The 25454-nt window shown below is 44.0% G+C and overlaps 2 protein-coding genes across 3 annotated transcripts in view; one reads left to right on the forward strand and one right to left on the reverse strand.

Annotated features, from left to right (window-relative positions):
* Positions 1-8946: 8946 nt before the first annotated feature.
* On the reverse strand, positions 8947-23841 carry LOC309559998 (E3 SUMO-protein ligase ZBED1-like). 2 transcript variants are annotated; one of them, XM_082263481.1, is made up of 2 exons: positions 23809-23841; positions 8947-10914 (listed from the first exon to the last, which is right to left on the reverse strand). In XM_082263481.1, exon 2 carries the CDS (start codon positions 10890-10892, stop codon positions 8970-8972), a length of 1923 nt encoding a protein of 640 aa, XP_082119607.1. In that variant the 5' UTR covers positions 10893-10914; positions 23809-23841; the 3' UTR covers positions 8947-8969. The 2 variants fall into 2 exon arrangements, with proteins under 2 accessions (XP_082119607.1, XP_082119606.1); XM_082263480.1 differs by lacking the exon at positions 23809-23841 and adding an exon at positions 23699-23730 and having other exon boundaries at positions 8947-10922.
* A 103-nt stretch (positions 23842-23944) lies between these two features.
* NAPA (NSF attachment protein alpha) overlaps positions 23945-25454 on the forward strand; it is a 59509-nt gene continuing 57999 nt past the window's right edge. The window contains exon 1 of the mRNA XM_082263482.1: positions 23945-24120. Within this exon, the coding sequence (XP_082119608.1) occupies positions 24023-24120 (98 nt within the window). The 5' untranslated portion in view covers positions 23945-24022. The remainder of the gene's footprint in view (positions 24121-25454) is intronic.

Genomic DNA, 25454 nt, shown 5'->3' on the forward strand with positions numbered 1-25454 from the left:
AGCAAATAACTGGTTATCAGGCAAAATCATCCCTAAAGACAGGACAATTGGATTGGTTAACTGCAGCACTTTCAAACAATATCTAGATGGAGGACTTTTTTAAAGAACAGGTTCTAAGGCTTACATAGGAGCCACTTAAGCAGCCCTGAGGCTATACAAGTAAGCTATTTTTAAATATATATTCTGCGTTGGAGATATGAAACCAACCCTTTAAAACTGGCCACAGCCACATTATGGTGTCCATAGCCAAGTACATGCTTACTATACTAAAGTGAGCAGTTTTCTTGCAGGTTTTAGGATCTATACTTTGGTCCAAGTTTTATTTTTTTTTAACTCAAGTTCTTTACTTATGTATTTAATACTTAAGTTTGAGCAGCTTCACATCTGCAAAGTGTGAGCAGCCACAGTGCTGCATATTTTCCAGTAGATTTAATAATGTTGAAGACCCTAGCAAGGGAAGTCTTCCCCTGGTAACCCCAGCTTTGATATCTCTGTTGATTTATACCATATACCAGGGATCCTCAAACTACGGCCCTCCAGCTGTTGCAGAACTACGCATCCCATGAGGCATTGTACTACTCCGACATTCACAAACATGACTGAGCATGATGGGAATTGTAGTTCCTGAACAACTGCAGTGCCATAGTTTGAGGAACACTGCCATATACTGATGTAGTGACTTTCCTCAATTCTTTTTCATGCCCATAGAGGATCCAGTGCAGGGAAGAATAGTTCTGCATATTACACTTGTGCTTATACTGCCCAAGAGGGCAGATTTGTTCCACTAACATAGAATTTTAGGAAGACAATAGGTAATTTAGCTCAAAAGGATCCATTCAGAACTGGGCTATACTTTTGATAGCGGTGTCCTTCAAAATAAATTCTTGTTTAAATAAGCAAATAGAACTCATTTATCTCCTTTTTAGCAGTAAGGACTGGTTCACACTAGATGTGGTGCCAATTCACAGCAAATTAGCACCGCATCAAAAACGCAACCCGTTCATGCAAACCGTTTGCGAAGTGTATGTTAAGAGAGAGACACCCCGGAATCAGTTTGGAAAACGCAGCACGATTTGCAGAATCAGATTGCAGGTGTGTGAACAGCCATGTGATTGGATTCTGGTGCGGACAAAAAAAATAAAAAAAAGGTCCTGCACGAGTTTGGTCCAAATGTGATGCAAATTCAGCGACACAGTCTGTATGGCTGAATGTGCATCACACAGACATCGCATGTGATCTACTCCGCAATTCGGTGCGAATCACATGCGATGTCTGCCATAGCACTAGTGGGAACGGGCCCTAAGAGAGCAGCAAAAACATAGGAGATGGTTTACTAAAACTGGAGCGAGCAAAATCTGGTGCAGATGTGCATAGAAACCAGTTTCAAGGATTTTTGTCAAAGCTTAAAGCAAACTTTAAAGATAATGCACATTTTTTTTGCAGGTTAAAAAAAAAAAAAAAGGGCAATTAATTATGTATTTATTTTTGGGGCCTGTAAGGCTCAGTTTCCACTAGTGCGACTTGATACAACTTTGGACACAAAGTCGCATGACAAGTCACAGCTCATTGATTTCAATGGCACCCTTTCCAATCTATGCGACTTAAAAGTTGCAGCGACTTTGAAAAGGTGCCTGCACTACTTTGATGCGACTGAGTCAGAGTGTAAAGTCAGATCAAAATTGCACCCAAAGTTGCCTTAAAGTTGCACTCTAAATTGCGCAACTTTGGAGTTGCACTAGTCGAAACGTAGCCTAAAACATTGCTCCAGCGATCAGCAGATCGCTGGTGCTATGCAAGTCCCCTGCAGATCTGTCAGTGTATCTGTATGCTCGTACATTTCGTACGGGCAAGCAGATACTGACAGGCAGTACCCATGAACTACCATGGGGGGGAAATTAGGCAGCGGCTGCAGCATTGGGAACATGTTACATGTTCCACCCTAGAAACGGGTGGAACATGTAACATTTTCCCAAAGGGGAACTTATCTTTAATTGAACATGAAGTTATGAAGGTAGAAGCTGATTGGCTTCCATGCACAGCTGCACCAGGATTTTTCACCCTCCAGTTTTAGTAAAGTAACACCATAATCCAGCAGCTCACCATACAAAAAAAAATTGATTTATCTTTGCATGGTCTTTTTATATCATGCAGGCTGCCTGCCTGACTCATACAGAGCATAGGGCAAGCTGCTATCAAGGGAACAGGATTTTTCACACAGGCCCAGAGATTCTTAGTTAGGACATAGGGCAGGGGGGCACACAGGATATAATCTGCAGAAAAATCTTAAAGATCTTAAAGCTGAACTCCAGGAACTAGATAAATGATACCTTTGCAGCGCCCCGATCCACTCGCCTTCCTCATAGCAGGGGTTAACATTGTTTACATAGCATGGGTTAAAATGCTTGTTTAGTCTAGGGGCGCAGGGATAAGGTGTATTACTTAGCCTATTCTTCACACTGGCAGGCTTCAGCCCTGTTCTCAAGGTCCAGGCTGTCAGTGATACCCCAGCAGCAACCTGCATTATATGTGAGGAGGGGAGCATGTGACCACAGCCCAAAGCACTTCAGCGAGGATGCTGCACTGGACTGGTCATGCAGTTGAATGGACTCTGAAGCAATAAATAGGGTAAGAAATATGCCTTATTTCTACCCTAATCGAACATTTAACCCTTGCAGTGCAGGGGCCTTTTTTACCGATTGGTTTACTGAAATGGTTGTAGAGTTTTTAACGATATGTGGTTAAAGCCAAAATCCTGGCAGACAGCTAAATATACAGATATATTGTAAAAATGGTTTCAAACTGTGTAACTTTGATCAGCTACTCATATGGTTTACTTGCCTCTGGTGGCACTGCACAGCCAGACTGGTGCCTGTTTATTGGACAAAGAATCCACAGCGTGGAGGCGATTTTCTGTTCATTGAGCAGGCTACAGGTAGAGGTGAGGAAACTGTAAGCTGATGCAAGAAAATGGTGGGATCTTCTTTCTGGCTCTGTATTGTGTCAGTCACAAGCCTGAACGATTACAAATCCTTTGTGTTTTTTAACAGTTTTTGCATAAAGCTTTTAAGTTATATAGCCTTTTTTCATGCAAGTTTTTTACTGGACTTTTTTTAGTGGACTTTTACAGTGTGGCTGATCCACCTAAAGAAAAAAAGGTTTTAGTTAGGTATAGATGTAGCGTCTGCGAAAAAAGTTGCAAAGATGTTTTAATTGTTCGCACCTAACAAAATGGCTGTAGTACAATTACTGGACCACTTCAATCATAGGACAGGCAATATCTTTTGGAAGAGTGTCATTGTTTATTAAAATAATTGTGCCAGTATTTTCTGACAATAAAAAATTACATTGAGGGTTTGAGTGACTTTTTGTGCGATTCCACCCTGCCAATGGTTCTCTTTATTTCCTGCTTACTGGGTAGGAGTACAGGGAAACAAGCCTAAGAGGGACAAGGAGAGAAATGCAAAACCTGACAAAAAGTTTTGGATCTGTGTGCACATTACTACCTACCTACCAATCAGGCATGAGCATCAAGGAATTTGTGTATAGCTGATGACACTTTGAAAGATACTTGGATCAAAAGGACTTGGATCAAAGGCAAGTGTTGCTTACTGCATTACACCAGATTATCTCTGCTCTAAAGAGCTAGGTCTTCTGTTAAGGCCTCTTTCACATGGGCAGCCAGGGAAGTCAGGAGAAACAGGTGGCTGAGCAGCGGTTTTTACCCCCCCCCCCCCCCCCCCAAAGTGTAAAACACTGCCTGGAGGTGGCTGTTCATATGCTGTGCTATGCATAAAGGGCATGACCACATGGCTTTTCATACTGTAGACAGCTTGTAACTAACTGGGAACCACCGCGACCAAGGAATACCAGGGAGCAGTGTGAGTGTAACAGTTCTTCAATGCTATGCTTTTTAATATTTTCTGTAACTGCATTTTAAAGGGGAGGTGTGCATTAGGAATACATTTTATAAGAGGATTACGCTATGTAGCTTGTCCCCCCTTTTTTTCATGGTATAAGAGAGACTTTGGAGGAGGATTCCATACTTGGTGAGACTACATGCAAAACAAAGACCATAGATACAAGGTGCATTGTATTTGGAGATCCGGTGAGTTCATTACTTAAGGGGTGGATCTCACGAGCTGTGTTGACGGGATTGAAGGACTTTATCTCTCCTAAATATTCTTATGAAGATCTAGATTGAACTATTCCAGGGATGCCAACACATAAGGAGTGACACACCCTAAATTGTTTATAAGCATGCAGTGTGGAACACACTGGAGGAGCGCTGCTAATGCTGCAATGATTGAATGTGATTTAAGGCATAGGATGTGAGATGCTATGCAACGCATCAAATTTAACAAGGCATGCCAAGTTGAGAAGCAACTTCCCCTGTCAAACTTGGCCATTGAAACCAGTGGGGCCAATGCATCACAATCATGAACCAAGCTTTTGGCTCATAGTTTTGGATCAAATTTCAGAGCATGGGCTGGCGGGAACCTAGTCTAGAGCAAATCTGTAGTTTTGGGTACAATATGAGTTAAGCACCCTGCTTGCTGTCTGTACAACTCTATCCCCATATTGTATTTTGGGGGGGTTAAAACGCATGCCCTTATGAATATATAGTGTAAGGCTTGCTGTGATCGACTGCTTTGACTATGCCCCAAGCATAGGGTGCCTTAATGTGCGCAGATACGGACTACAAAATTTGAATTTGCACAGAAAGTGTTTGGACTCCATGGATGAAACTGAATGGAAGAAAGAAGCTATAAATATTCAGAAGCACTATACAGGCTCCAGTTTTGGCTCAATTTCTGTAGCAACAGGGATCAGCATAGATCATTGTGCCTTCAGTGCAGGGCTCAACAAACCCCAGGCGCCAGGTCGCCATGGCAACAAAAAATTTTGCTCATCCTGGTGCCTAGGCTGCCACCCGCATGCGCTACACCCCCCCCCGTCCCCATGTATTCTGGGCCACACTTTCCCATCTACGGCCCCAGGATCGGCATCACGGGTGCCACTGGGTAAAGGAGAGGGATGAGAGCACACATGTCCGCTCTCCTCCTTGTTAAGTTTTCCTAGCCATCAAGGCAACGAAAGAATGTAATGCAGTGCAACGTGTATTTTATTACATTCAGTGGAGCACAGGGGAGACATGCAAGGTCTTTTAGACCCTTGATGTCACAATAAAGAGAACCCGTCACCAAAACCTGTCCCCTATGTAATGGAAAAACATTTTTTTTTTAAAAAAAATTGTAAAAAAAAGTTATATAGTTACAATCAAGCACATAACACATAAAATTTCCCCGAAAAACATTGAGGCCCCCACACCCACAAACTTAAAACGCACACAATGAAGCACCAAAGCCTGAACTTGTTGATTGCGATACACGTTACATAATCGCCACGCACGCCGGAATGAGAGTAATTATTCTACCACCAGACATCCTTTAGAATGCTAAATTGATGACCTATAGGGGGCTTTTAAAGTGTCGCCTATGGAAAATATAGGGTACTGAAGTTTGTCAAATTAAAAGTTTTTGGGTGGATTTTCTTACACTGACCATTGGTATGGGGGGCAGATTTTTACTGGCTTCTGCTGTGTGGAAGTGCTACAATTTTCATGGCCTGCATTTCTTTTCTGGTCAATATTATTAATATTGGATACACAACCTATCGTTCAAACAAAATGTTCTGTGAGCTGTAGAGATAGTTAATAGCAGCGGTTTTCTGAGACCTGAAAGTTTTTCAAGTTTACCTTTATGTTAAGGTTCACAAAAGGTTGGTCTAGAGCCGTATTCTTCTAGATAAACAATTAAGCCAAGCGCTCTCTCCGAAGCGGATAACCGACGTGCTGCTCTCCTCAGGCAGGGAACTCCAACATGGGTACATAAAAGAAAAAGGAGGCACAAACGCCTAGTGCATTACCCGTGTTCACCATAAAAAATGTTTTAATAAAATGCAAAACACATACAGACAAGAAGAATAATAAAATCGCATTACAAGAATCCACCACACATGGAATGGAACATGTCCCTGTAGATAGGACCGCTAACGCGTTTCGGGAGTCAAGCTCCCTTCATCAGAGCTCTGATGAAGGGAGCTTGACTCTCGAAACGAGTTAGTGGTCCTATCTACAGGGACATGTTCCATTCCATGTGTGGTGGATTCTTGTAATGCGATTTTATTATTCTTTTTGTCTGTGAGTATGTTTTTGGCATTTTATTAAAACTTTTTATTAAATGCACCTTTTTATTTTCTTTTATATTCTTCAAGATGGCTGGGGCTGCCTTGAGTACAGACAAGTGATAGGAATTAATGGAACAAGCAGAGCACATGCACAGTAGGAGCTTGGCACGGCCATGACTTTTCTGCAAAGGCTTAAATGGCACTAGGCAGAGCCACACAATAAAGAACTTGGGAGCAGGGCTGAAAGCTGAAAAGTAGTGTAGTGGGCTATGCTTAGGGGGGTAGGGTGTAAGATTTTGGACTCTTGCACATGGCTCTATATTAGGCATACAGCTGTACCAAGAAAAATACGCTTGTTGGGGCTCCTGGAAGATACTGTTGAAGTTAATTTTTGTCAATAGACATGCATTACAAAAAACGCTGTACACAGATATGCGTGTGTAAACGTCGGCACTCATGCACATTTTTCTTTCTTAAAAAAATAAGCTTGTATAAGTGCAACCGTGAGTGCTGGTGGTTTCTGGTCCACATAGCTGCCTATGGTAGTTTAATGTATTGTATGTCTGTGGGGGGAAAATATTAAGTTGCACCTGTTGCTCTTGGGAGCCACAACAAGCAAATTTTACTGTGTACGGCAGTACATCTAATATACAGTTCACCTGTGTGCAAGAGCCCTTAAAAGGACATTGTTACAAAAAGTAAAGAAGTTGTCCAATACAAAAAATTACCATGATATTATGGGCCACACCCCAAATTGAATACAAGACCAATACAAAAGAAAAAGAGGGGAGAAAGTGGGGTTTTAATTGCCAGATAAAAGGGATGGTCACAATTACATCACACTCAATTTAATAAAAAATGACTTAACAATTGATAAAACAATATACATAAACATACATATAAAAATTAAGAAAAAACAGGAAGATAGTAGGCATATGTATAGGAATACTCCTCTGAAAGGAGTGCTGATGTCTCTACGAATAACAATATGGTCTCTAAGAACAACGCGGTCTAGGGGTCCTCAGTAAGCCAAAGCGTTTCGCGACAAGGCTTCCTCAGGGCTAGAGAGACCAGACTGACCAATATTCTACGAAAATATATAAAAGGTAAACAGTAAACACAAAATAATATACAGTGGTATTAAAAAAAAAAAAAAAAAAAAAAAAAAAAAACAATATCAAGATATCAAAAAAAAAGAAAAGTTTTACTGACCCTATTGAGACATAAGCAGAGCGGACATATTCTATCAGAGCAGGCGCCGGAGGGGAGCCAAGAATCAGAAATCTACCTAATATAAACGGAGAGATAAGAGGCACTATGGATAGCATATGAGCAAGAGTATCTATACTCTCAGAGATATCACTTTATATTTAAATACCTCATCATACTTTGTTGTTTTCTCCAGGCAGGTATTCCCAAATAGGGTCTGCTTGGGACTATTTGGTGCTCCCATGGATATTATAATATCACCATCTCACCAACTGAATAAGATATACCACCTCAAATTCAAGCATATAGATGTCCCAATAGGATATAATCAATATAGTTCCTTGTATCTATATATACCGAGTACCAATTTCAACCACTGATTCTTGGCTCACCTCCGGCACCTACTCTGATAGAATATGCCGCTCTCCTTATGTCTCAATGGGGTCAGTAATACTTTATTTTTGATATCTTGATGATTGCTTTTTTTTTATATTAACAACCACTGTATATTCTTTTGTATTTACCATTTACCTTTATATATTTTCATAGAATATTGGTCGGTCTGGTGTCTCTAGCCCTGAGGAAGCCTTGTTGCGAAACACGTTGGCTTACTGAGGACCCCTAGACCGCGTTGTTCTTAAGAGACCATATTGTTATTGGTAGAGACATCAGCACTCCTTTCAGAGGAGTATTCCTATACATATGCCTACTATCGTCCTGTTTTTTCAATTTTTATATGTATGTTTATGTATATTGTTATCAATTGTTGAATAATAAAGTCATTTTTTATTAAATTGAGTGTGATGTAATGGTGACCATCCCTTTATCTGGCCCTTAAAACCCCACTTTCTCCCCGCTTTTTCTTTTGCATTGGTCTTATAAAGAAGTTGTCCTTTAATGAGGAAAATTCTTAGAAACAAAAAGTTTCATTCTTAGTTCCTGCTCTTAAAAATAAAATGGTCTCCAATAATAACTTATTTTTTTATTCCAAAATAAATCCCACCAAACTGTGTACAATTTCCCATAATAAAGTGCGATTAGTATTTTTTTCTTTAAAAAAAATCATTACACGCTAGAAACCACAGCTATTTACAGATAAATATTAGTGTGCATCCTCCAACACGTTAACAGTTCACAATGAGGATCATGAGTTAAGTAAATATTGCTTAAGTGCATATGTGCTGTACTGTGCAGTTATTGAAAGTTTCCTAAAATATTTCAAACTATCCATCAGTGTATTTTGCAGCAAGCATGTCAACTGCAAACAATGATAAAAATGGGTTTTCCAAATTAAAATTCAACTGCTGGTTCCATTGGTTTTTAGAATTGGATGAATAATTAGTCCAAGATTTCAAATAGCATTGCTCCCAAACTTGATGCCAAGTAGGATGGCCACATCACCCGGTGAAGTCTGAAGAGTGTGGCTCCATGTAAAATAATTAGGTGCCATAACATGACCCCTCATTATTACTTCTTCGTGTTTCAGAATCCAGGATCAAAAAAAAAAAAAAAAAAAAAGGCACCCAACTCTTGGTCCCAGAATTTTCTAAACCCATTCACATGCCGAAGCTCAGTTACACTTCTTTGAGATTCCACTCTAGAAAGTCTTTATTCTGATGCAAGAAAATAATGGGAGCCATATGTTTTGGTTCCAGAGCAGCTTTTCGGTTTTGTAGTGGATCATTTAGCATGCCAAAGGCATTTTTAGCTTTCACAGCAGTGGCAGGTATGGCAAGGTATTGCTGAGCCAATTGGGCTAAAGCTGGATATCTCTGATGATTACTGTTCCACCACTGAAGAGGGTCCGCTGTACGTTTACAGACAGGTTCCACTATATAATTTTCCAGCTGATGATGGGCTTCAGGCAAGGCAACTGTTGGATCTTTTCCAAGTAGAAGGTCATAAATGTTGTCAAAGCCAACAGCAGGATTCCCAACCGGGACAGGATGGTGTGTCTCAATACTGCCTCCAGTTACACAAGTCAGAGACCATTGCTGGTCAGTAACACTTGGGTCCAAAAGCATATTTCTGACCCTTACATGTAGTTCTCCTCTTGCCCATGGTTTAAGGAACCTGAGCTCTTTAAAACGAGGGTCTAAAAATGAAGCAACGACTGCCGGGCTTGTAATTAGTTTTCCTTCATCCAACATATCCCAGTGTCTACAGATCTCAGCTCGTATTTGATTTGCAGCAGCTTTAATGGCACTGTTGTTAGCTTCACAACTTTGTCCAATAGAACTGAAGATCCCAAAGAGACAGGGCATTAGTGAGGAGATGGAAGCATTTTGTTCTTCTTGCAGGAACACTGTAGCAATCCATATAGGCTTCAACATTGGCACCAAATCCTGAATCAACTTCCAGTGCTGCTCAGACAGGTTTTCTGCCTTATGTTCCTCTAGGATAGAGAGGATGGCCCACTTGAGGTCCAACAAGCTCTGACACATTTCTAAAGTAGAGATCCAGTATGTCTCTGTATCTAGCACCAGCCTGGGCTTGTTCATAGCTTCCAGTTTGGAATTAAGAAAGCAACTTGCTTTAAAGTCTTCTTGGAAGAAGCTCACCAAGTCTCTAGCTGCGGTCAAAGCTTCTTGCACTTCTTGGACCTCTAGCCCTACTTTTACACAACCCTGTAAACTATGGGCAGCACAGCAGAGGCTGATCCACCCATATGCATCTTTGAAAGATCTAAAATAAGTGGACAGCATGGATGAATTATCATGCACAGCACAGGACACTCGATTAGTAGACAGGCCAAACTCCATCAGCATTGAGTGCAAGTTCTCTCCCAGGTCATTGTCCACTTTAGCTTGGTGAACAGGGTGTGTTTCTAGTAGGCATCTACAAAACCTCCAGTTACGGTCAATAACATTTGCGGTGATAGAGAGGTAGGACCTTTTAGAGTTATCAGTCCAATTCTGAATTGATAAGACAACCGATGGGGCAGCCTGAAGACAACATTTGAGCTGCTGTTTCATTACATTGAATTTGTGCCACAACATACTAGCTAGATCCGTTTGGCTTGGCAGCTCAATATTTGGTTCCAAGAAAGTAACTAGCTGGGCAAAACCCTTTTCTTCAACCACTGAAAGGGAATGGAGGTCGCTGTAAATCATCTCTAGCACCAAGTTAGCAATCATTTGTGCCGGAGGTTCTGATATTGAAGGACAAATGCTGTCTGAGGGCAAAGTTTGCCTTAGTCTCTTGGTTGCTCCATCTCGGTCAGGGAAGTCCAGTTCTGGATGTTCCTTAATTTGAGAGATGCCAGAATTGTGGACACTATGCATTCTCAGCAGATGTTCTCTCATACCCGTGGTGCTATTGTGGAAGGAAAACTGCTTCTTACACAGTTTGCATTCAACAAAGGTGTCTCCCAGCTTTGTGTAATAGTTCCACATCTTAGATTTGAAATGGTCCATGGACACTTTGGAGGATGTCACTGTGACACTTGTTACCTTTTCGCTCTTCCTTCTTGCTGTGGAAGCCAAAGTAGATGCCATCACATATTCGTAAGTCACTACACTTCTCTGCTGTATAGGACAAGACAGAAAGAGAATACTTTATGAAGGGTCGGGCTTTATTGCATGCAGCATAAAAGTAGTAATGTACATATGATAAATAAAAGGCACCCAGAACAAAGGCTTTGGGGTAATTTACAAAACTAAAGAGTGCAAACTCTGGTGCGGCTGTGCATGGTAGCCAATCAGCTAACTTCAGCATGTTCAATTAATGTGTCACTAAATCCACATCATAAAAAACTATCAGTAAATGCTGTATTACATGCTGTTCATACTCAATCACTACGAGATTCACTTTCTGTATTCTGCAAAAAAGAAAAATAACCTGGTTGAGCCTGTCTATCTCCACCTTGTGTTCATGTCTCCAATTCAGCTAAGAATTTTGCAGCGGTGATGGCAACTGTGCACATGCTCAGTTTTCAGTGAGTTTTTATGCTGAGCATTTCCTCCCTATCACATCTGAGAGCAGCCCATTTGATTATAGAGTCACACATGAAGGCGTTACACAGTGGTAAATGACAGCCCACTCCCTCCCACCTCCATGCCCACTAACCAGCTAAACACAATGAGAACAACAAGAATGGGCAGGATATTACATGTAGATTAATGGAGGCTTCACTTTCCTCTTATTCTAAGACACAGGCTGGAGGGGCGCGACACAGCCTGTGACTGGCAGAAATCCACCCACACCATGTTATTTATGGATATGCATTTTTACTCTGTAGCAGAGGACTAGAAGCTCTGCCCGCCCACATCACTCATTCACAGTGTTCTGTGAATGGAAAACGCCTTAGCGGCTGTTGGCTTGTAGTTCTCAATTAACTACCATGGCGCTGTGGTAGTCAATTGATTCAACCCTGTCAGCGTGCATCAGCTTGCTTGTATGATGTACGAGCAAGCAGACACACTGACAGGTCTACAGGAGTCCTGCATGGCATCAGCAATCTGCTGACTGCTAGTGCAATGCTTTACAGGCTCCTGCAACAAAAATTAATACATATTTTTTTACCTGCAACCAAATGTGCATTTATTATTTTGTGTCAAAAGGTGAACTTATTCTTTAACTAAAAGCTGGAGATGAGCTTTAACTTCCTAAACCAGAAATATTTGTTTTCAGTGGGCTGATCCTTTAAAGAGGAATTAAACCCTCCTCTGCAAATTGTACCTATAGGTAAGCCTATGATAAGGCTTACCTATAGGTACTGTAAATATCTCCTACACATGTACTATTTAGGAAATATTTACATTAAATGCAGCCAGTGACATCACTGGCGCATGCGTTCTCAAGGAACACATGCCAGGGTGCTAGGGGTAACCCTGGACTCTGCACTGTCCTTTCAGGCTCACATCCAATCCCTGTCCAAATCATGCCGCCTTAACCTCCGCAACATCGCTAGAATACGGCCCTTTTTAACCAATGACACCACCAAGCTTTTAATTCACGCCCTGGTTATCTCTCGCCTCGACTATTGCAACTCCCTCCTCATTGGATTACCCTTACATAGATTATCCCCCCTTCAATCCATAATGAATGCTGCTGCAAGACTTATCCACCTTACCAACCGTTCAGTGTCCTCCAACCCTCTCTGCCAATCCCTACATTGGCTTCCACTTACCCAACGAATAAAATTCAAAGTGCTTACAATAGTTTACAAAGCCATCCACAACTCTGCCCCCAGCTACATCACTAACCTGATCTCAAAATATCAACCAAGCCGATCTCTTCGGTCCTCCCAAGATCTCCTACTCTCTAGTTCCCTTGTCACCTCTTCCCATGCTCGCCTCCAGGATTTCTCCAGAGCTTCTCCCATTCTTTGGAACTCTACCCCAATCTGTCCGACTGTCCCCTAATCTATCCATCTTTAGACGATCCCTGAAAACCCTTCTCTTTAAAGAAGCCTACCCGGCTACTAACTAATAACGCTGTTTCACTTGCTCCATCAGCTCATCCCCCACAGCTATTGCCTTTTGTATCAATTGACCCTCCCTTTTAGATTGTAAGCTCTAACGAGCAGGGCCCTCTGATTCCTTTTGTTCCAAATTGTAGTGTAACTGTAATGTCTGCCCTCATTTTGTTAAGCGCTGCGCAAACTGTTGGCGCTATATAAATCCTGTATAATAGAAATAATAACAGCCGCTGGTGCCGTTCCTTCAGAGCCCCGTGCCATGACCATCAGCTCCCGCGCGCATGCGCGGGAGTGACATAATCGCGGGTCCAGCCAATCAGATGGCCGGATGTCGCGAACCCGGAAGAAGGGTGACAGAACATGGCACCCATGGGAGAAGTGAGCGGTTGGCACTTCGGGGCTTCGTCTAAGGTAAGTATATCATAATGAGCTAGTATGCGATGCATACTAGCTCATTATGCGTTTTTCTTTCAGGTGTACTTTTTGAAAAAAAAAAAAACTCTAAGTGAAGATTTGTTCTGGTCAAGCCCCAAAGCATGGAAATGTATGCAAGGACAGTCTATTGCCTATACTATTTGTGTTTTTTCCCATTGAGTTAGTGCACAAGGCTACCCTGTCTGTGTACAATCCTTGTGCCTTCAGTAATCGTATTGTGGGAACACCCAATTTTAAGCCTATAATTCTGTAGACAAGATGTTCATACTTCCACCAATTATCTGCTATCAACTATGCAAACCTCTGGGGAATGAACTTTTGCATGCCCCTGTTGCTACAAAAATAATATTTAGGCTCCTGCTGTATCCCTATTTGATACATCAGCTAACATCACATTTGAAAAATTCAGAATGCATAGAAAGTCTAAGCTCATCAAAACATATTGCAAAACCCCCATTTCTTCATCGGGATCCATAGGAACATAGAAAAAAAAATTAGCAAAAGTTAGGGCCGGTCCACTTCTGTGCAGTGTGTTTTAGGTCTATTACTACTAAACCTAGGTTGTAGAAAAGGGGGAAGGGGGTTGGGTTCTCACTCCTGTCACCTAGCCTTGCATAGTGCAACTCCCACTCCCGTGTTTTTTTTTTTTTTTTTTTAAAAAGGGGTGAAATTAGCATTTAAAGGAAGCTGAAAATTAACATCTACTGGCTGGATCACCAGGTGGATAAAGGAAAAAGAAAAAAAAACAAACCTTTAATCACTTACCTACTGGCCACTTACCTAATGGTCTCACAGGGACAGGCCAATTTTCAGCTTTCGGCGCTGTCACACTTTAAATGACAATTGCGCAGTCATACAAACACTGCACCCATATGAAATTATTTTTTTCACACAAATATAGCTTTCTTTTGGTGGTATTTAATTACCACTGGCTTTCTTATTTTTTGCTAAACGAAAAAATACTGAACATTTTGAAAAAAACTAAACCAAAACATTTTTCATAGTTTGTTAATTTTTCTCCTTCACTGATGTGAGCTGATGAGGAGGTACGGATCAGGCAGCACTGATGGGCAATAATCAGTGCCCTGATGATCAGTGTAGATGTCCCTTTAACAAAAGCCAGTTATTGGCTCTCTTCTCATGCTGTCAGCATGGATACAGCTGATCAGGTGGTAAAGGGCCACTTTGATTGGCCCTTTACCCCAATCTGTGATCAGCTGATTCAGAAGGCGATCACAGAGTGCGCCGCAGTGGGCACGATCACGGGGGGGGGGGGGGGGGGGGGGGGACGTCCATGTACAGACTCCGGCAAAGTAAGCCCAGGCTGTAGCTGTCTTTTGGCTATAGCATGGGCTGAAAGTGGATAAAGAGAATACCAATGTAGCCACCATATCTAATGATTGGTAAGCTGCAAATATATTACATTTTTTTATATTGAGTTTAATACTGCTTAAACTCTGCAATTTTTTTTTTACCCACTTCATGGATGCACTTAACCGGTTGCCGACCGCCGCAAGTACATATACTGCATCGGTCAGCCCCGTGCAGGTAAAGTGATGTACTGGTACGTCACTCACCTGCGAGCCAATAGGGGGGCAAGTGCGTGCCGCCGGAGCCCCCGCTTGCTCGCGATCGTCAGTTACAGAGGGAGAAAGGCAGGCGGCTAGTCACTCTCCCTTGTGTAACAGCAGAGATCATACGGTCCTGCTATGTAGGACCATAGATCTCTGCTGTTACATGAAAAGCCACATCCCTGCACAGTTAGAAACACGCCCCTAGGGACACACTTAACCGCTCCTTCTCTAATAAAGTTAACCCCTTCCCTGCCAATGTCATTTTTACAGTAACAGTGCATATTTATAGCACTGATTATTGTAGTAATGTCACTGGTACCCCCAAAAATGCCAGTCAAGGGTCCGATCTGTCCGCCGCAATGTTGCAGTCCCACAAAAAAAAAAAAAAAAGAAATAAAATCGCAGATCGCCGCCATTACTCAGAAAAAAAAAAAAATGACAAAAATCTTTCTCTTGCGCAAACCAATCAAAATACGCTTTTTGCGATTTTTTTTTACCAAACATAGGTAGCAGAAAACAAATTGGCCTAAAATGTTAAAACATTTTGATTTTTACATTTTTTTTTGGGGAATTTCATATAAAAAAAAAAATTTTAAAAATAGTTATTTTTGCAAAATTGGTAAAGAAATCAGGTGCGCTGCCCTAGTGCATATGTGCAACATACAAAATGATGTAAACAATTAAACTAAAAATGCAATAATAATGCAAAAAAATGAAAACGTATGCAAATCGTGTAAAACAAAAAATGTCCAGAAGGTGACTAGTGATACACCAATGTGCAATAAACGTCCATATTATAAGTCCATAAATAAAGTGCAAAAAATGGTGACAAAAACTTCCAGCTTGGGGAAAGGTGAACTGTGATTGGAAGGTGCAAAGTCCCACCACCAGCTTGGCCTCTTACCAGAAGTTAAACGTTAAGGGCATATATGAATATGACCGCTCCAAAGGTCATGCAGCCAGGTAGAAAAGTTCTGGAGCTGTATGGCGGGGTCCGCCTGCAGTGCAGACCGCTGCCTGGTCTAGATGTGATGACGCGGCGCCTTCTCTCTGACGCGTTTCTCCCGATAGGGAGATATGGGATGCCCTATTGGGAGAAACGCGTCAGAGAGGAGGCGCCGCGTCATCACATCTAGACCAGGCAGCGGTCTGCACTGCAGGCGGACCCCGCCATACAGCTCCTCCGTGAGGGAACTCGCTATTATTGTCTTCACAACTGTAAGTGCAACCATTTGTTTTAATAAAAATCTACTGTTGGTAATGCACTATTGCGGTCCCCTCTGTTGTGTCCCCTATTATTGAGGTCGACCAGATTAAGGAGTTACAGCAGCCAGTCAGAGTCTAGCCACCTTTGGCAGGATCTTCTTTCGTCAGGCTTTCTGACTGGGTCTGTTCCTCTTGGACACAAGCAACTACATCAGCCATCCTAGAGTCCAGTAACCCCCGGCAGGACCACTCATCACCATAGAACCAGGCTTCTTGTTTGGCTTTTGTCCGGTAAGAGTCTAGGGAGCACGAGTGTGTCAGAGTGCCTTCTGTATTTCTGGGAACTTTTCTACCTGGCTACATGACCTTTGGAGCGGTCATATTCATATATGCCCTTAACGTTTAACTTCTGGTAAGAGGCCAAGCTGGTGGTGGGACTTTGCACCTTCCAATCACAGTTCACCTTTCCCCAAGCTGGAAGTTTTTGTCACCATTTTTTGCACTTTATTTATGGACTTATAATATGGACGTTTATTGCACATTGGTGTATCACTAGTCACCTTCTGGACATTTTTTGTTTTACACGATTTGCATACGTTTTCATTTTTTTGCATTATTATTGCATTTTTAGTTTAATTGTTTACATCATTTTGTATGTTGCACATATGCACTAGGGCAGCGCACCTGATTTCTTTACCTATTCTACAACATACACTCTAAGGTAGCAGCACACCCTTTATTGAATCAGCGCACTTTCCTACCCACCACATTTTTGCAAAATTGTCGCTCTTTTTTTGTTTATAGCGCATGATCAAAAAACGGCACAGGTGATCAAATACCACCAAAAGAAAGCTCTGTTTGTGGGAAAAAAGGATGTCAATTTCTTTTGGGTACAGCGTCGCACGACCGCGCAATTGTACGTTAAAGTCACGCAGTGCCGAATCGCAAAATACCCCCTGGTCAGGAAGGGGGTAAAATCTTCCGGGCTTAAGTGGTTAAGCCATGTTCCCCTATAGTGACAATGGTATTCCATGCCTTGTACTCACCTGTCACAAGTCTGCCAAGTGCAGACTCCATAAAGTAGTTGATAAAGCTTTGCCTTATCGACTGACCCTGAGGAACAAAAAAAAAAAAACTTCTTGTGTGCTGAAAAGGAAGGACCCATCTGCGATGAGGGTCCTTATACTTGTTAGCCTGCGGGAGAGAGGTACTCTTACCCCCTGTAAGACCTGTGATAATGTCATCCAGGGTAGCCCCAAACAGGCGATCTCTTTGAAAAGGTAGATCAGTCAAGGCCTTCTTTGAAGTCTGATCCGCAGACCAGCACTTTAGCCAAAGTATACGCTGGAGGACCACTGCTGAAACAGTCGGCCCGAATATGGGAGCAGTATCCAGCACGGCATCGCAAACAAATTGCAGCCACTGAACCAGCTGGTCAAACAGCTCCGCAAAGGCAGGAGGGAGAGGTTTCCACTCCAGGTCACGGCGCAGTAACTTAGCCCATTCAGTCAATTGTGAGACAAGGGCAGCCGTAAACACCGGTCTTAGTGCAGACCCCGCCAGGGAGTACATATTGCAGGCCACAGACTCCGCCCTTCCATCTGCCGAATCTTTAAAGGATGGGGAATCCTCCACTGGGATCATGGTAGCTTTATTCAGTCTTCAGACCGGAGGGTCCGCCATAGGTGGCACGGTCCACTTTTTTATAAGGGTAGAGTCCAGCAATCCTCTTAGGCACTCCAGGGGAACGCTTTGGACGGTTCCGTTCTTTTTTTGAGCATGGTGTCAAAATACACGGGAAAGGGAAAAACCTTTGCCGTTCTGGATGGCTTGTGAGTGCCAAATGTAACCTGCGCCTCAGGTGCGTCCTCCATTTTTAGGGTCTCACACACAGATACAACTAGTGCATCCACCAGCGCCTTTTCTTGCGCACTAGTGGAGGTAGAAATGTCATCCTCACTGTCAGAGGAGACGGGGCACGAGGTAGCAGACCCGGCAGTGAGACCCGCATCTGTGGTGGCTGAGTCAGACTCCGAATCTGAGACATCAGATGAGGCAGGGGTAGGCGGAGGGCGTTTTTTAGCACCTCGCCCTTTAACCTCCCTGGCGGTCTGATTATGTCCAGATTTCTGTGCTAAAAGCGATACATTGTTTTGCATGGAAATCTGTTTTACATTTTAAAACTCACCTTCCCCTTCAATCCCCCGCCGTCCTACTGCTTTGTGCTCGGCCGATCCCGGCACCTGTCTTCTGGTTCCCTTCCCTGCGAGCTATGCGATGCAGGGGGGTGGAACCAGGGGCAATTTCTTAAATGTAAATACACAAATGACATGATACAAAGTTGTGATCCTAACGGATTACACTGCATCATGCCATTTCAGCACAGGATTGCACCTGGATACTTTTCCAGTGCCCTGCCTGTGCTTTCCAGTTTTTTGTGCCTGGAAAATTGAGAACGACCATGGCGTCCAAAAAGCGTTTTTTGCGCAAAAGCGATTTTAAACTAACTGGAAAACAGCAACAGCCAAACAGAGTTACTTGAAGAACTGAGCGATAGCGATTCGTGGGAAAATTCGTTATCAGGTACGGAGTGACGACAGCGATGATTCTGATGTCTCTTTCTGGCACATCGCTCCGTTGGAAATTCTGAAGAAACATTTGATATACTTCCCAAATTCCACAAGCTATGTGCCAGAAAGACATCAGAATCGTCGCTGTCATTTCCATACCTGATGACGAATTTTCCCATGAATCGCTATCGCTCAGTTCTTAAAGTAACTCCCGTTTCGCTGTCGCTGTTTTCCAGTTCGTCTAAAAGCCCTTTGGCGCAAAAAAAAAAAACTGAATTTTTGTAAAATCTTACCGTAAAATTCTTTTCTCTGAGTCCTCCGACAGTCGCCGCCCACTCATTAGGTCTTCACCAATGGGTATTGACTTCCTCTCCATAGGAGTTACTAGGCACAAGACTTGTTAAAAAACAAAGCATTAACATAGACACACCCATGGGGGCTGTCCCACCGGTCCAATACCCCCCTGCAATAGCCATCCCAACTCAGTTTGGTAGCAAGCAGTTAAGTGTACAAAAAAAACCCCAATAGAGGGGCGGGGGCGGCAAAAGTAATTTTACGTTAAGATATTACAAAAATTCAATTTTCTTACGTCCTCCGACAGTCGCCGCCCACTCATTAAGTCTTCACCAATGGGATGTCCCAAAGCAGTGTAGACATGAGGGGTGGGCAACGCAGTACCCACATCAGAGAAAGGAACCTTACATGAATAGAAAGGTAACCTGGGAAACCAAAAAGGCTCAACAGGAGCAACAACCCAGGAAAGCAAATAACCAAGGGGAAAAACAACCCCAACAGCCAGGGACCCGAAATAAAACCAGGGTCCCCCTACGGTACAGCCGCACAGAGAACTTTGCGGCCAAAAGAGGCATCCGCCGATGCCAGAACATCAATTTTGTAAAATTTGGAAAAGGTGTGTACAGACGACCAAGTCGCAGCCTTACACACCTGGGCCACCGAAGCTTGATGCTGGAAAGCCCAGGACGCACTCACCGCCCTGGTCGAGTGAGCCTTGACAGGGAACGGAGGCACCCGTTCCTTCAACGAATAGGCCTGCACAATTGTCTGTCTGATCCATTTAGAAATGGTCACCGCAGACACAGCCATACCCTTCCGAGGTCCCTCAGGAAGGACTAAGAGAATTCGATTGTCTAAAGGATTCAGTCGACGACAGGTAAACCCTGATCGCCCTGACAACATCCAAGGAATGCAAAGCAACCTCCTTAGAATGCTTGGGCTTCGCACAGAGCGAAGGTAACACAATGTCCTCATTAAGGTGAAAGTCAGAAACCACCTTCGGAAGAAAGGACGGGTTAGGTCGCAAGACCACCTTATCCCTATGAACCACCAGGTAAGGGGAGTGGCAAGACAAGGCCGCCAACTCAGACACTGTGCGAGCAGAAGTGATCGCCACCAGAAAAGCCACCTTTTTTGACAGCAGAGGTAACGATATTTCCCTGATGTTCTCAAACGGGGAACGTTGTAACAGGGACAGAACCAAGTTCAAGTCCCATGGAGGTAAAGGCTCCCTTCGAGGAGTGGCCAAGTGACGCACCCCCTGAATGAAGGTGTGAATCAAAGAGTTAGACACCAAAGGGCGCTGAAAGAGGACAGCCAGTGCAGATACTTTGCCCTTAATCGTGGCCAATGCAAGACGGTCTACACCAGACTGAAGGAAAGCCAATACTCTCGCCGCCGAGTATGACCGAGGAGAGAAGCCCCTGGATTCACACCAGGCAAAATAATCTTTCCAGGTACGGTAATAAATCTTACCAGAAGAGACTTTTCTAGCCTTGATCAAGGTAGGAATAACTTCTGAAGAGAGACCCCTGTCCCTCAGGACCTGGCTTTCAACAGCCATGCCGTTAAAGCCAGCGACTGTAAAGCAGGATTGAAGATCGGTCCCTGAGACAATAGATCTTCTCGCATTGGCAGCCGCCATGGAGGCTCGACGGCCAGGTGAACGATGTCCGCATACCAGGACCGGCGTGGCCAGTCCGGCGCCACCAGAATCACCAAAGTTGGTTCCGAGGCCAACCTGCGAAGGAACCTGGACAACAACTGAATCAGAGGAAAGGCGTATATCAGAGGATACTGATGCCAAGGCACCACTAGCGCATCCGAGGCGTCTGCCAGAGGATCGCGCGTTCTTGCCACAAACCTTTCCACCTTGTGGTTTAGCTGAGACGCGAACAGGTCCACATCCAGGGACCCCCACTTCGCACACATTTGAAAACACCTCCGGGTGCAGGGACCATTCCCCCTGGTCCAGGGTCTGGCGGCTCAGATAGTCGGCCTGCCAATTCTCCACACCCAGAATGTGAACTGCCGAAATCGCCGGGACATGAGTCTCGGCCCAAGACAGAATGCTGGTCACTTCCCGGGCCGCCCGGGCACTCCTGGTGCCCCATTGGTGATTGATGCAAGCCACGCGGTGGCATTGTCCGTCTGTACCCGAACAGGACGGCCTTGAAGCTGATCCGACCAATGGAACAGGCACAGCCTGATCGCTCTCAATTCCAATAGGTTTATGGGGAGGGAGGATTCCTCCACCGACCAGGGTGCCCTGGGCAGACAGGTTGCCCAGGACTCCACCCCAGCCTGACAGGCTGGCATCCGTGGTAATCACTGTCCACAGTAACGGCCGGAAAGGATTTTCCGCCTGACACAGCCGGGGATTGAAGCCACCACAGAAGATCCATTCTGGGTTGGGTACTCCGAGACACCCTCAAATACAAGGACTCAGGAAGTCTGTCCCATCTGGCCAGGATCTCCGCTTGGAGAGACCTCGTATGAAACTGTGCAAACGGGATCGCCTCGAAGGCTGACACCATTAACCCCAGGGACCGCATAAAAGGTCCTGAGTGACAAGGACTCGTACAGAACTGTAGCCAGCACTTTGGTAAACACCCTTGGAGCCGAAGCGAGACCGAAAGGCAACGCCACAAACTGATAGTGTTCCTCCGCGATAGCAAATCGGAGGTACCTCTGATGACCCTCGAATATGGGGATGTGTAGATACACATCTTTATTCAGAAAGTTATTCAGTCACCAGTCAGTTCAGCGTTAACAGGCAGCAGGCCAGCGTTAACCGGCATCCTGCCAGCGTCAAGTCAGTGCCAATCGGCATTTTTCAAGTGTCTCCGCCAGGTTATGCATAGTTAAGCCAAAGGAGCATCCCTTCTCCTATCAAAGTTAAAAAATAAATACAAAACCCATAGATACTGGACTGGTCATTGTATCAGTGCTCACACTTGGAGAAACATGCTCAAAGGTACTTTTGTTTCACCGGGTGTGACGGTGGCGGGTATCAGACCCCTGGCCTTCTCATCCACCTCGTGACCCAAGACCAGGCAATCCCACACCCTGCCGTCACTTGCGTAAAAATGCCACTCTCAGCTGCACCCAGCACACAGATTGTCCAGCTTGCGGGACCACAATCTAGATGCCAGCAGACTGAGAGCGATTGTCATCGGGTTAAACAATTAACCCTTTGCCACCATCTCTACGTTATAATGAGCGGAGAGGACGCTCGTGATTTTACAAATATCCATTATGACTTTAAAATAACCGTCTATAACACACAGTAGCGCTCTTCAGGAGGCAGATTTCGTTTGGGTCAAGTTGCGTTTAAGAGCTTAGAGACAAAGTTAACACTTTTCAAAATAAGGTTTAATTATAAGAAAGGTTAAAATTGGTGCGAATAAAAATATTTACAGAAAAATGGGTTACAAAGAAATAGAGACACAATACAGCAATTGAGAAATATGATGAAGAGAAAGGATGAAAATACTTGCATTAAACAGTCCTGGTATTACCTTCGTTTCAGAAGCTGAACAGGTATTATTGGTTCCCCTTGGGCGATGTTATGGCTTCCATGTTAGAATGAGAACTCTCTCAGTCCCTGTCTTTTTCTCTGACCCTCCAGGGGAGGTATGAAACGGTTACATACTTGAAACCGATATTTTATGGTACGTTTTTCAAAGTCCTATCTTTAGACACTAAACATGGGTTATCACGGAATAACCCCTGACCGGTAAGGCATCGGATCGCTAGCTTGTCTTTCCTAGGCATGAAGGTGTCCGTGTTGGGACTTAATTTGATTGGTATTTTATGGGGCACCCAAATATCTACTTTTTGTTAATATGTTATGTGCGGGTAAGAAGATATGATTTGAGCACGGATTGTGAGATGTAACTTAACAGTTTGGCTTGGGGAATTTACAAGACAGTTTTCACTGGACATCTGCTCCGACCCCCTGCTGTCCTCGGAGACAACTCCTGCTTGGTCAAGCTGCTTGTGTATATTAAAGGTGTGAAAAATGTCAGCTTAGCAGGAACCTGGCATTCAGTGACCCAGGGGGTCATTACAGTGCCAAAAGGCTGGGGGATGAGGCTGGTATGAATGACCATTTCCGACACTGTCAACTAAGCTCGCACCACAAGATGGATGCTTGCGACAGCGTTTTAACGAAATGGCGGCCTGACAAACTAGGGTGCCAACGCACAATACCATTACACCTGGTGACCCAGGGGGGCCCACAGCCAGCAAAACGGCTGGGAATCTTGCTACAATAATTTTTTATATTTTATAAATTTGCATTAAAATTGAAGCATATTTTTTCCAATCCACAGAGTTTTACCAGCCACTAGTGTGAACGAGGCTTTAGGGAGATCCATCCGATTTGTCCGGTTTAGTGTTATCACTGAAAGCGAAAGAAAAATCACACATTTTGGGTTGTTTCCAGAACAGGAATAGAGGAGAAATCTTCCAATGGGGACACTAGTCCTGGTGACAACTGCCAAAACAGGAAGTGAAGGGCAATCTCCCCCAATGGGACACAGAGGGCAATGGGACAGGGGTTATAATCACCTCTAATTCTTTCCAAAATTAAGAAGAAAAAAAAGGCAAGCTTTGGCTTTTGTTTTACTTTAGTGGAGTGTTGGCCTCACGTTGAGAGATTTCCTCTATCAGATCTGGATGACAGCTGGTACACAAGGCAGCCTCCGCAATCCTCCCATTAAAGGGAACCCTCTTTCTCATATCTAATACACAACCAGGTCTGTACGATGTAACCTCTCCAGCCACACTATACATACAGCGATACATGCACCGTCCGATCCTCCGCTCACACCCCGGGCTCTCCACTCCTCTACACGGGCAGCGGCGGGGCCCGGGGATTTAAATGAGTCACGTGAGCAAAAGAGACCAGCTGATCCGAGGCGGGGGCGGAAGTGGCGTGTTTTTGTGGATCACGTGAGCAGTGTGGGCGGAAGTAGGGGTTGTGTCAGCGTTTAGGCAGAAGGCATCTATCCCGGTGAGCTGTCACTTAGCTCCCCGGTCCCCGCCGATTAGCTGTCAGCCCTTATCAGTGGGCCTCGTTCTCTCACACCGGTTCGGGCCTGTCTCTCCCCCACCCAGCCATGGACACCTCCGGGAAAGAGAAGGAGGCCATGCATCTGCTGGCTGAGGCCGACAAGAAAGTGAAATCCTCGCAGTCCTTCTTCTCGGGCCTGTTCGGGTGAGTGATGGGGGAAAGAGATGTGTTATCATCGGATGGGATATAGATCTCCCCCCATAGAGACTGCACTATACAGCTGGGTGTGAGGATGGGGGAGGGGGAGCTGGTGGTCAATAGCAACCATTCTATAGACAAAGCTTGTCGTTTTGGCTGTAGTAGAGAAGAGCGAAAATCTCCCTCAGTGTATTTGTATACATTCGGGGAGATTTCCCTGCACTTCCTGTCCCAGAGACACAATAGGAAGTCTCCTAAAAATTAATTTAATTCCCTTTGCAGATTGTTGTTGTGGATAGATTCCAGGAGCACCCCCCCCCCCTGTATTTTATTTTCTGGTGTCTGTGTACCATTGGGGAAAATCTCCTTCCTGTCCCAAAGATGCAACAGGAAGTGAGTGGATATCTCTCAAAAAGTGGCAAATTCTCTCTTTGACAATTTTGGATAGAAAAGGAAAGGGTTAACAAAGTTTCATCCTGTTTGTCTTACATTGGAGGGGTTTCTCCTTCTACTTCCTGTCCCTGAGATGAGATGCAACAGGAAGTCAGGCGAAATCTCCTAACGTGAGGGGAATTCCACTCCCAAAGAGTTGGTTTGGATGGAGAAGGAAAGGGTTAAAACTCCCTGTCTGGTTATTTATTTTGCTGTGTACCATTGGGGGAAATTCCCTTTTCACTTCCTGTTCTCAGAGACACAACAGGAAGTCAGATGAAATCTCCCAAAGTGAAAGAATTCTCCCTGTAGGCGGTTGTTTCGGATGACGTAGGAGAGGGTTAAACACCCCCCCCCCTCATTATTTTGTTTTCGTACTGTCTGTGTAACATTGGGGAGATTTCTCCTACACTTCCTGTCTCTGAGATGTAACCGGAAGTTAGAAGAAATCTCCCAACGTGAGGGGGAATTGTCCTTTTAGACAATTGTTTTGAATAGAGTATACAATGGTTAAAACCACCCTGTCAGGCTATTTTTTGCTGTGTACCTTTTTGGAGAAATATTCTTTCACTTCCTGTCCCAGAGACACAACAGGAAGTCAGATGAAATCTCTGAAAGTGAGAGAATTCTCCCTGTAGGCGGTTGTTTCGGATGACGTAGGAGAGGGTTAAACACCCCCCCCCCCCTCATTATTTTGTTTTCGTACTGTCTGTGTAACATTGGGGAGATTTCTCCTACACTTCCTGTCTCTGAGATATAACCGGAAGTTAGAAGAAATCTCCAAACATGAGGGGGAATCGTCCTTTTAGACAATTGTTTTGAATAGAGTATACAATGGTTAAAACCACCCTGTCAGGCTATTTTTTGCTGTGTACCTTTTTGGAGAAATATTCTTTCACTTCCTGTCC

Source organism: Pelophylax lessonae (genome assembly GCF_965119305.1).
Source record: "Pelophylax lessonae genome assembly, chromosome: 7".
Taxonomy (NCBI): domain Eukaryota; kingdom Metazoa; phylum Chordata; class Amphibia; order Anura; family Ranidae; genus Pelophylax; species Pelophylax lessonae.

Coding starts and splice junctions, on each gene's coding strand:
- LOC309559998 (XM_082263481.1), bottom strand. CDS start 10,892: ATGGCATCTACTTTGGCTTCCACAGCAAGAAGGAAGAGCGAAAAGGTA.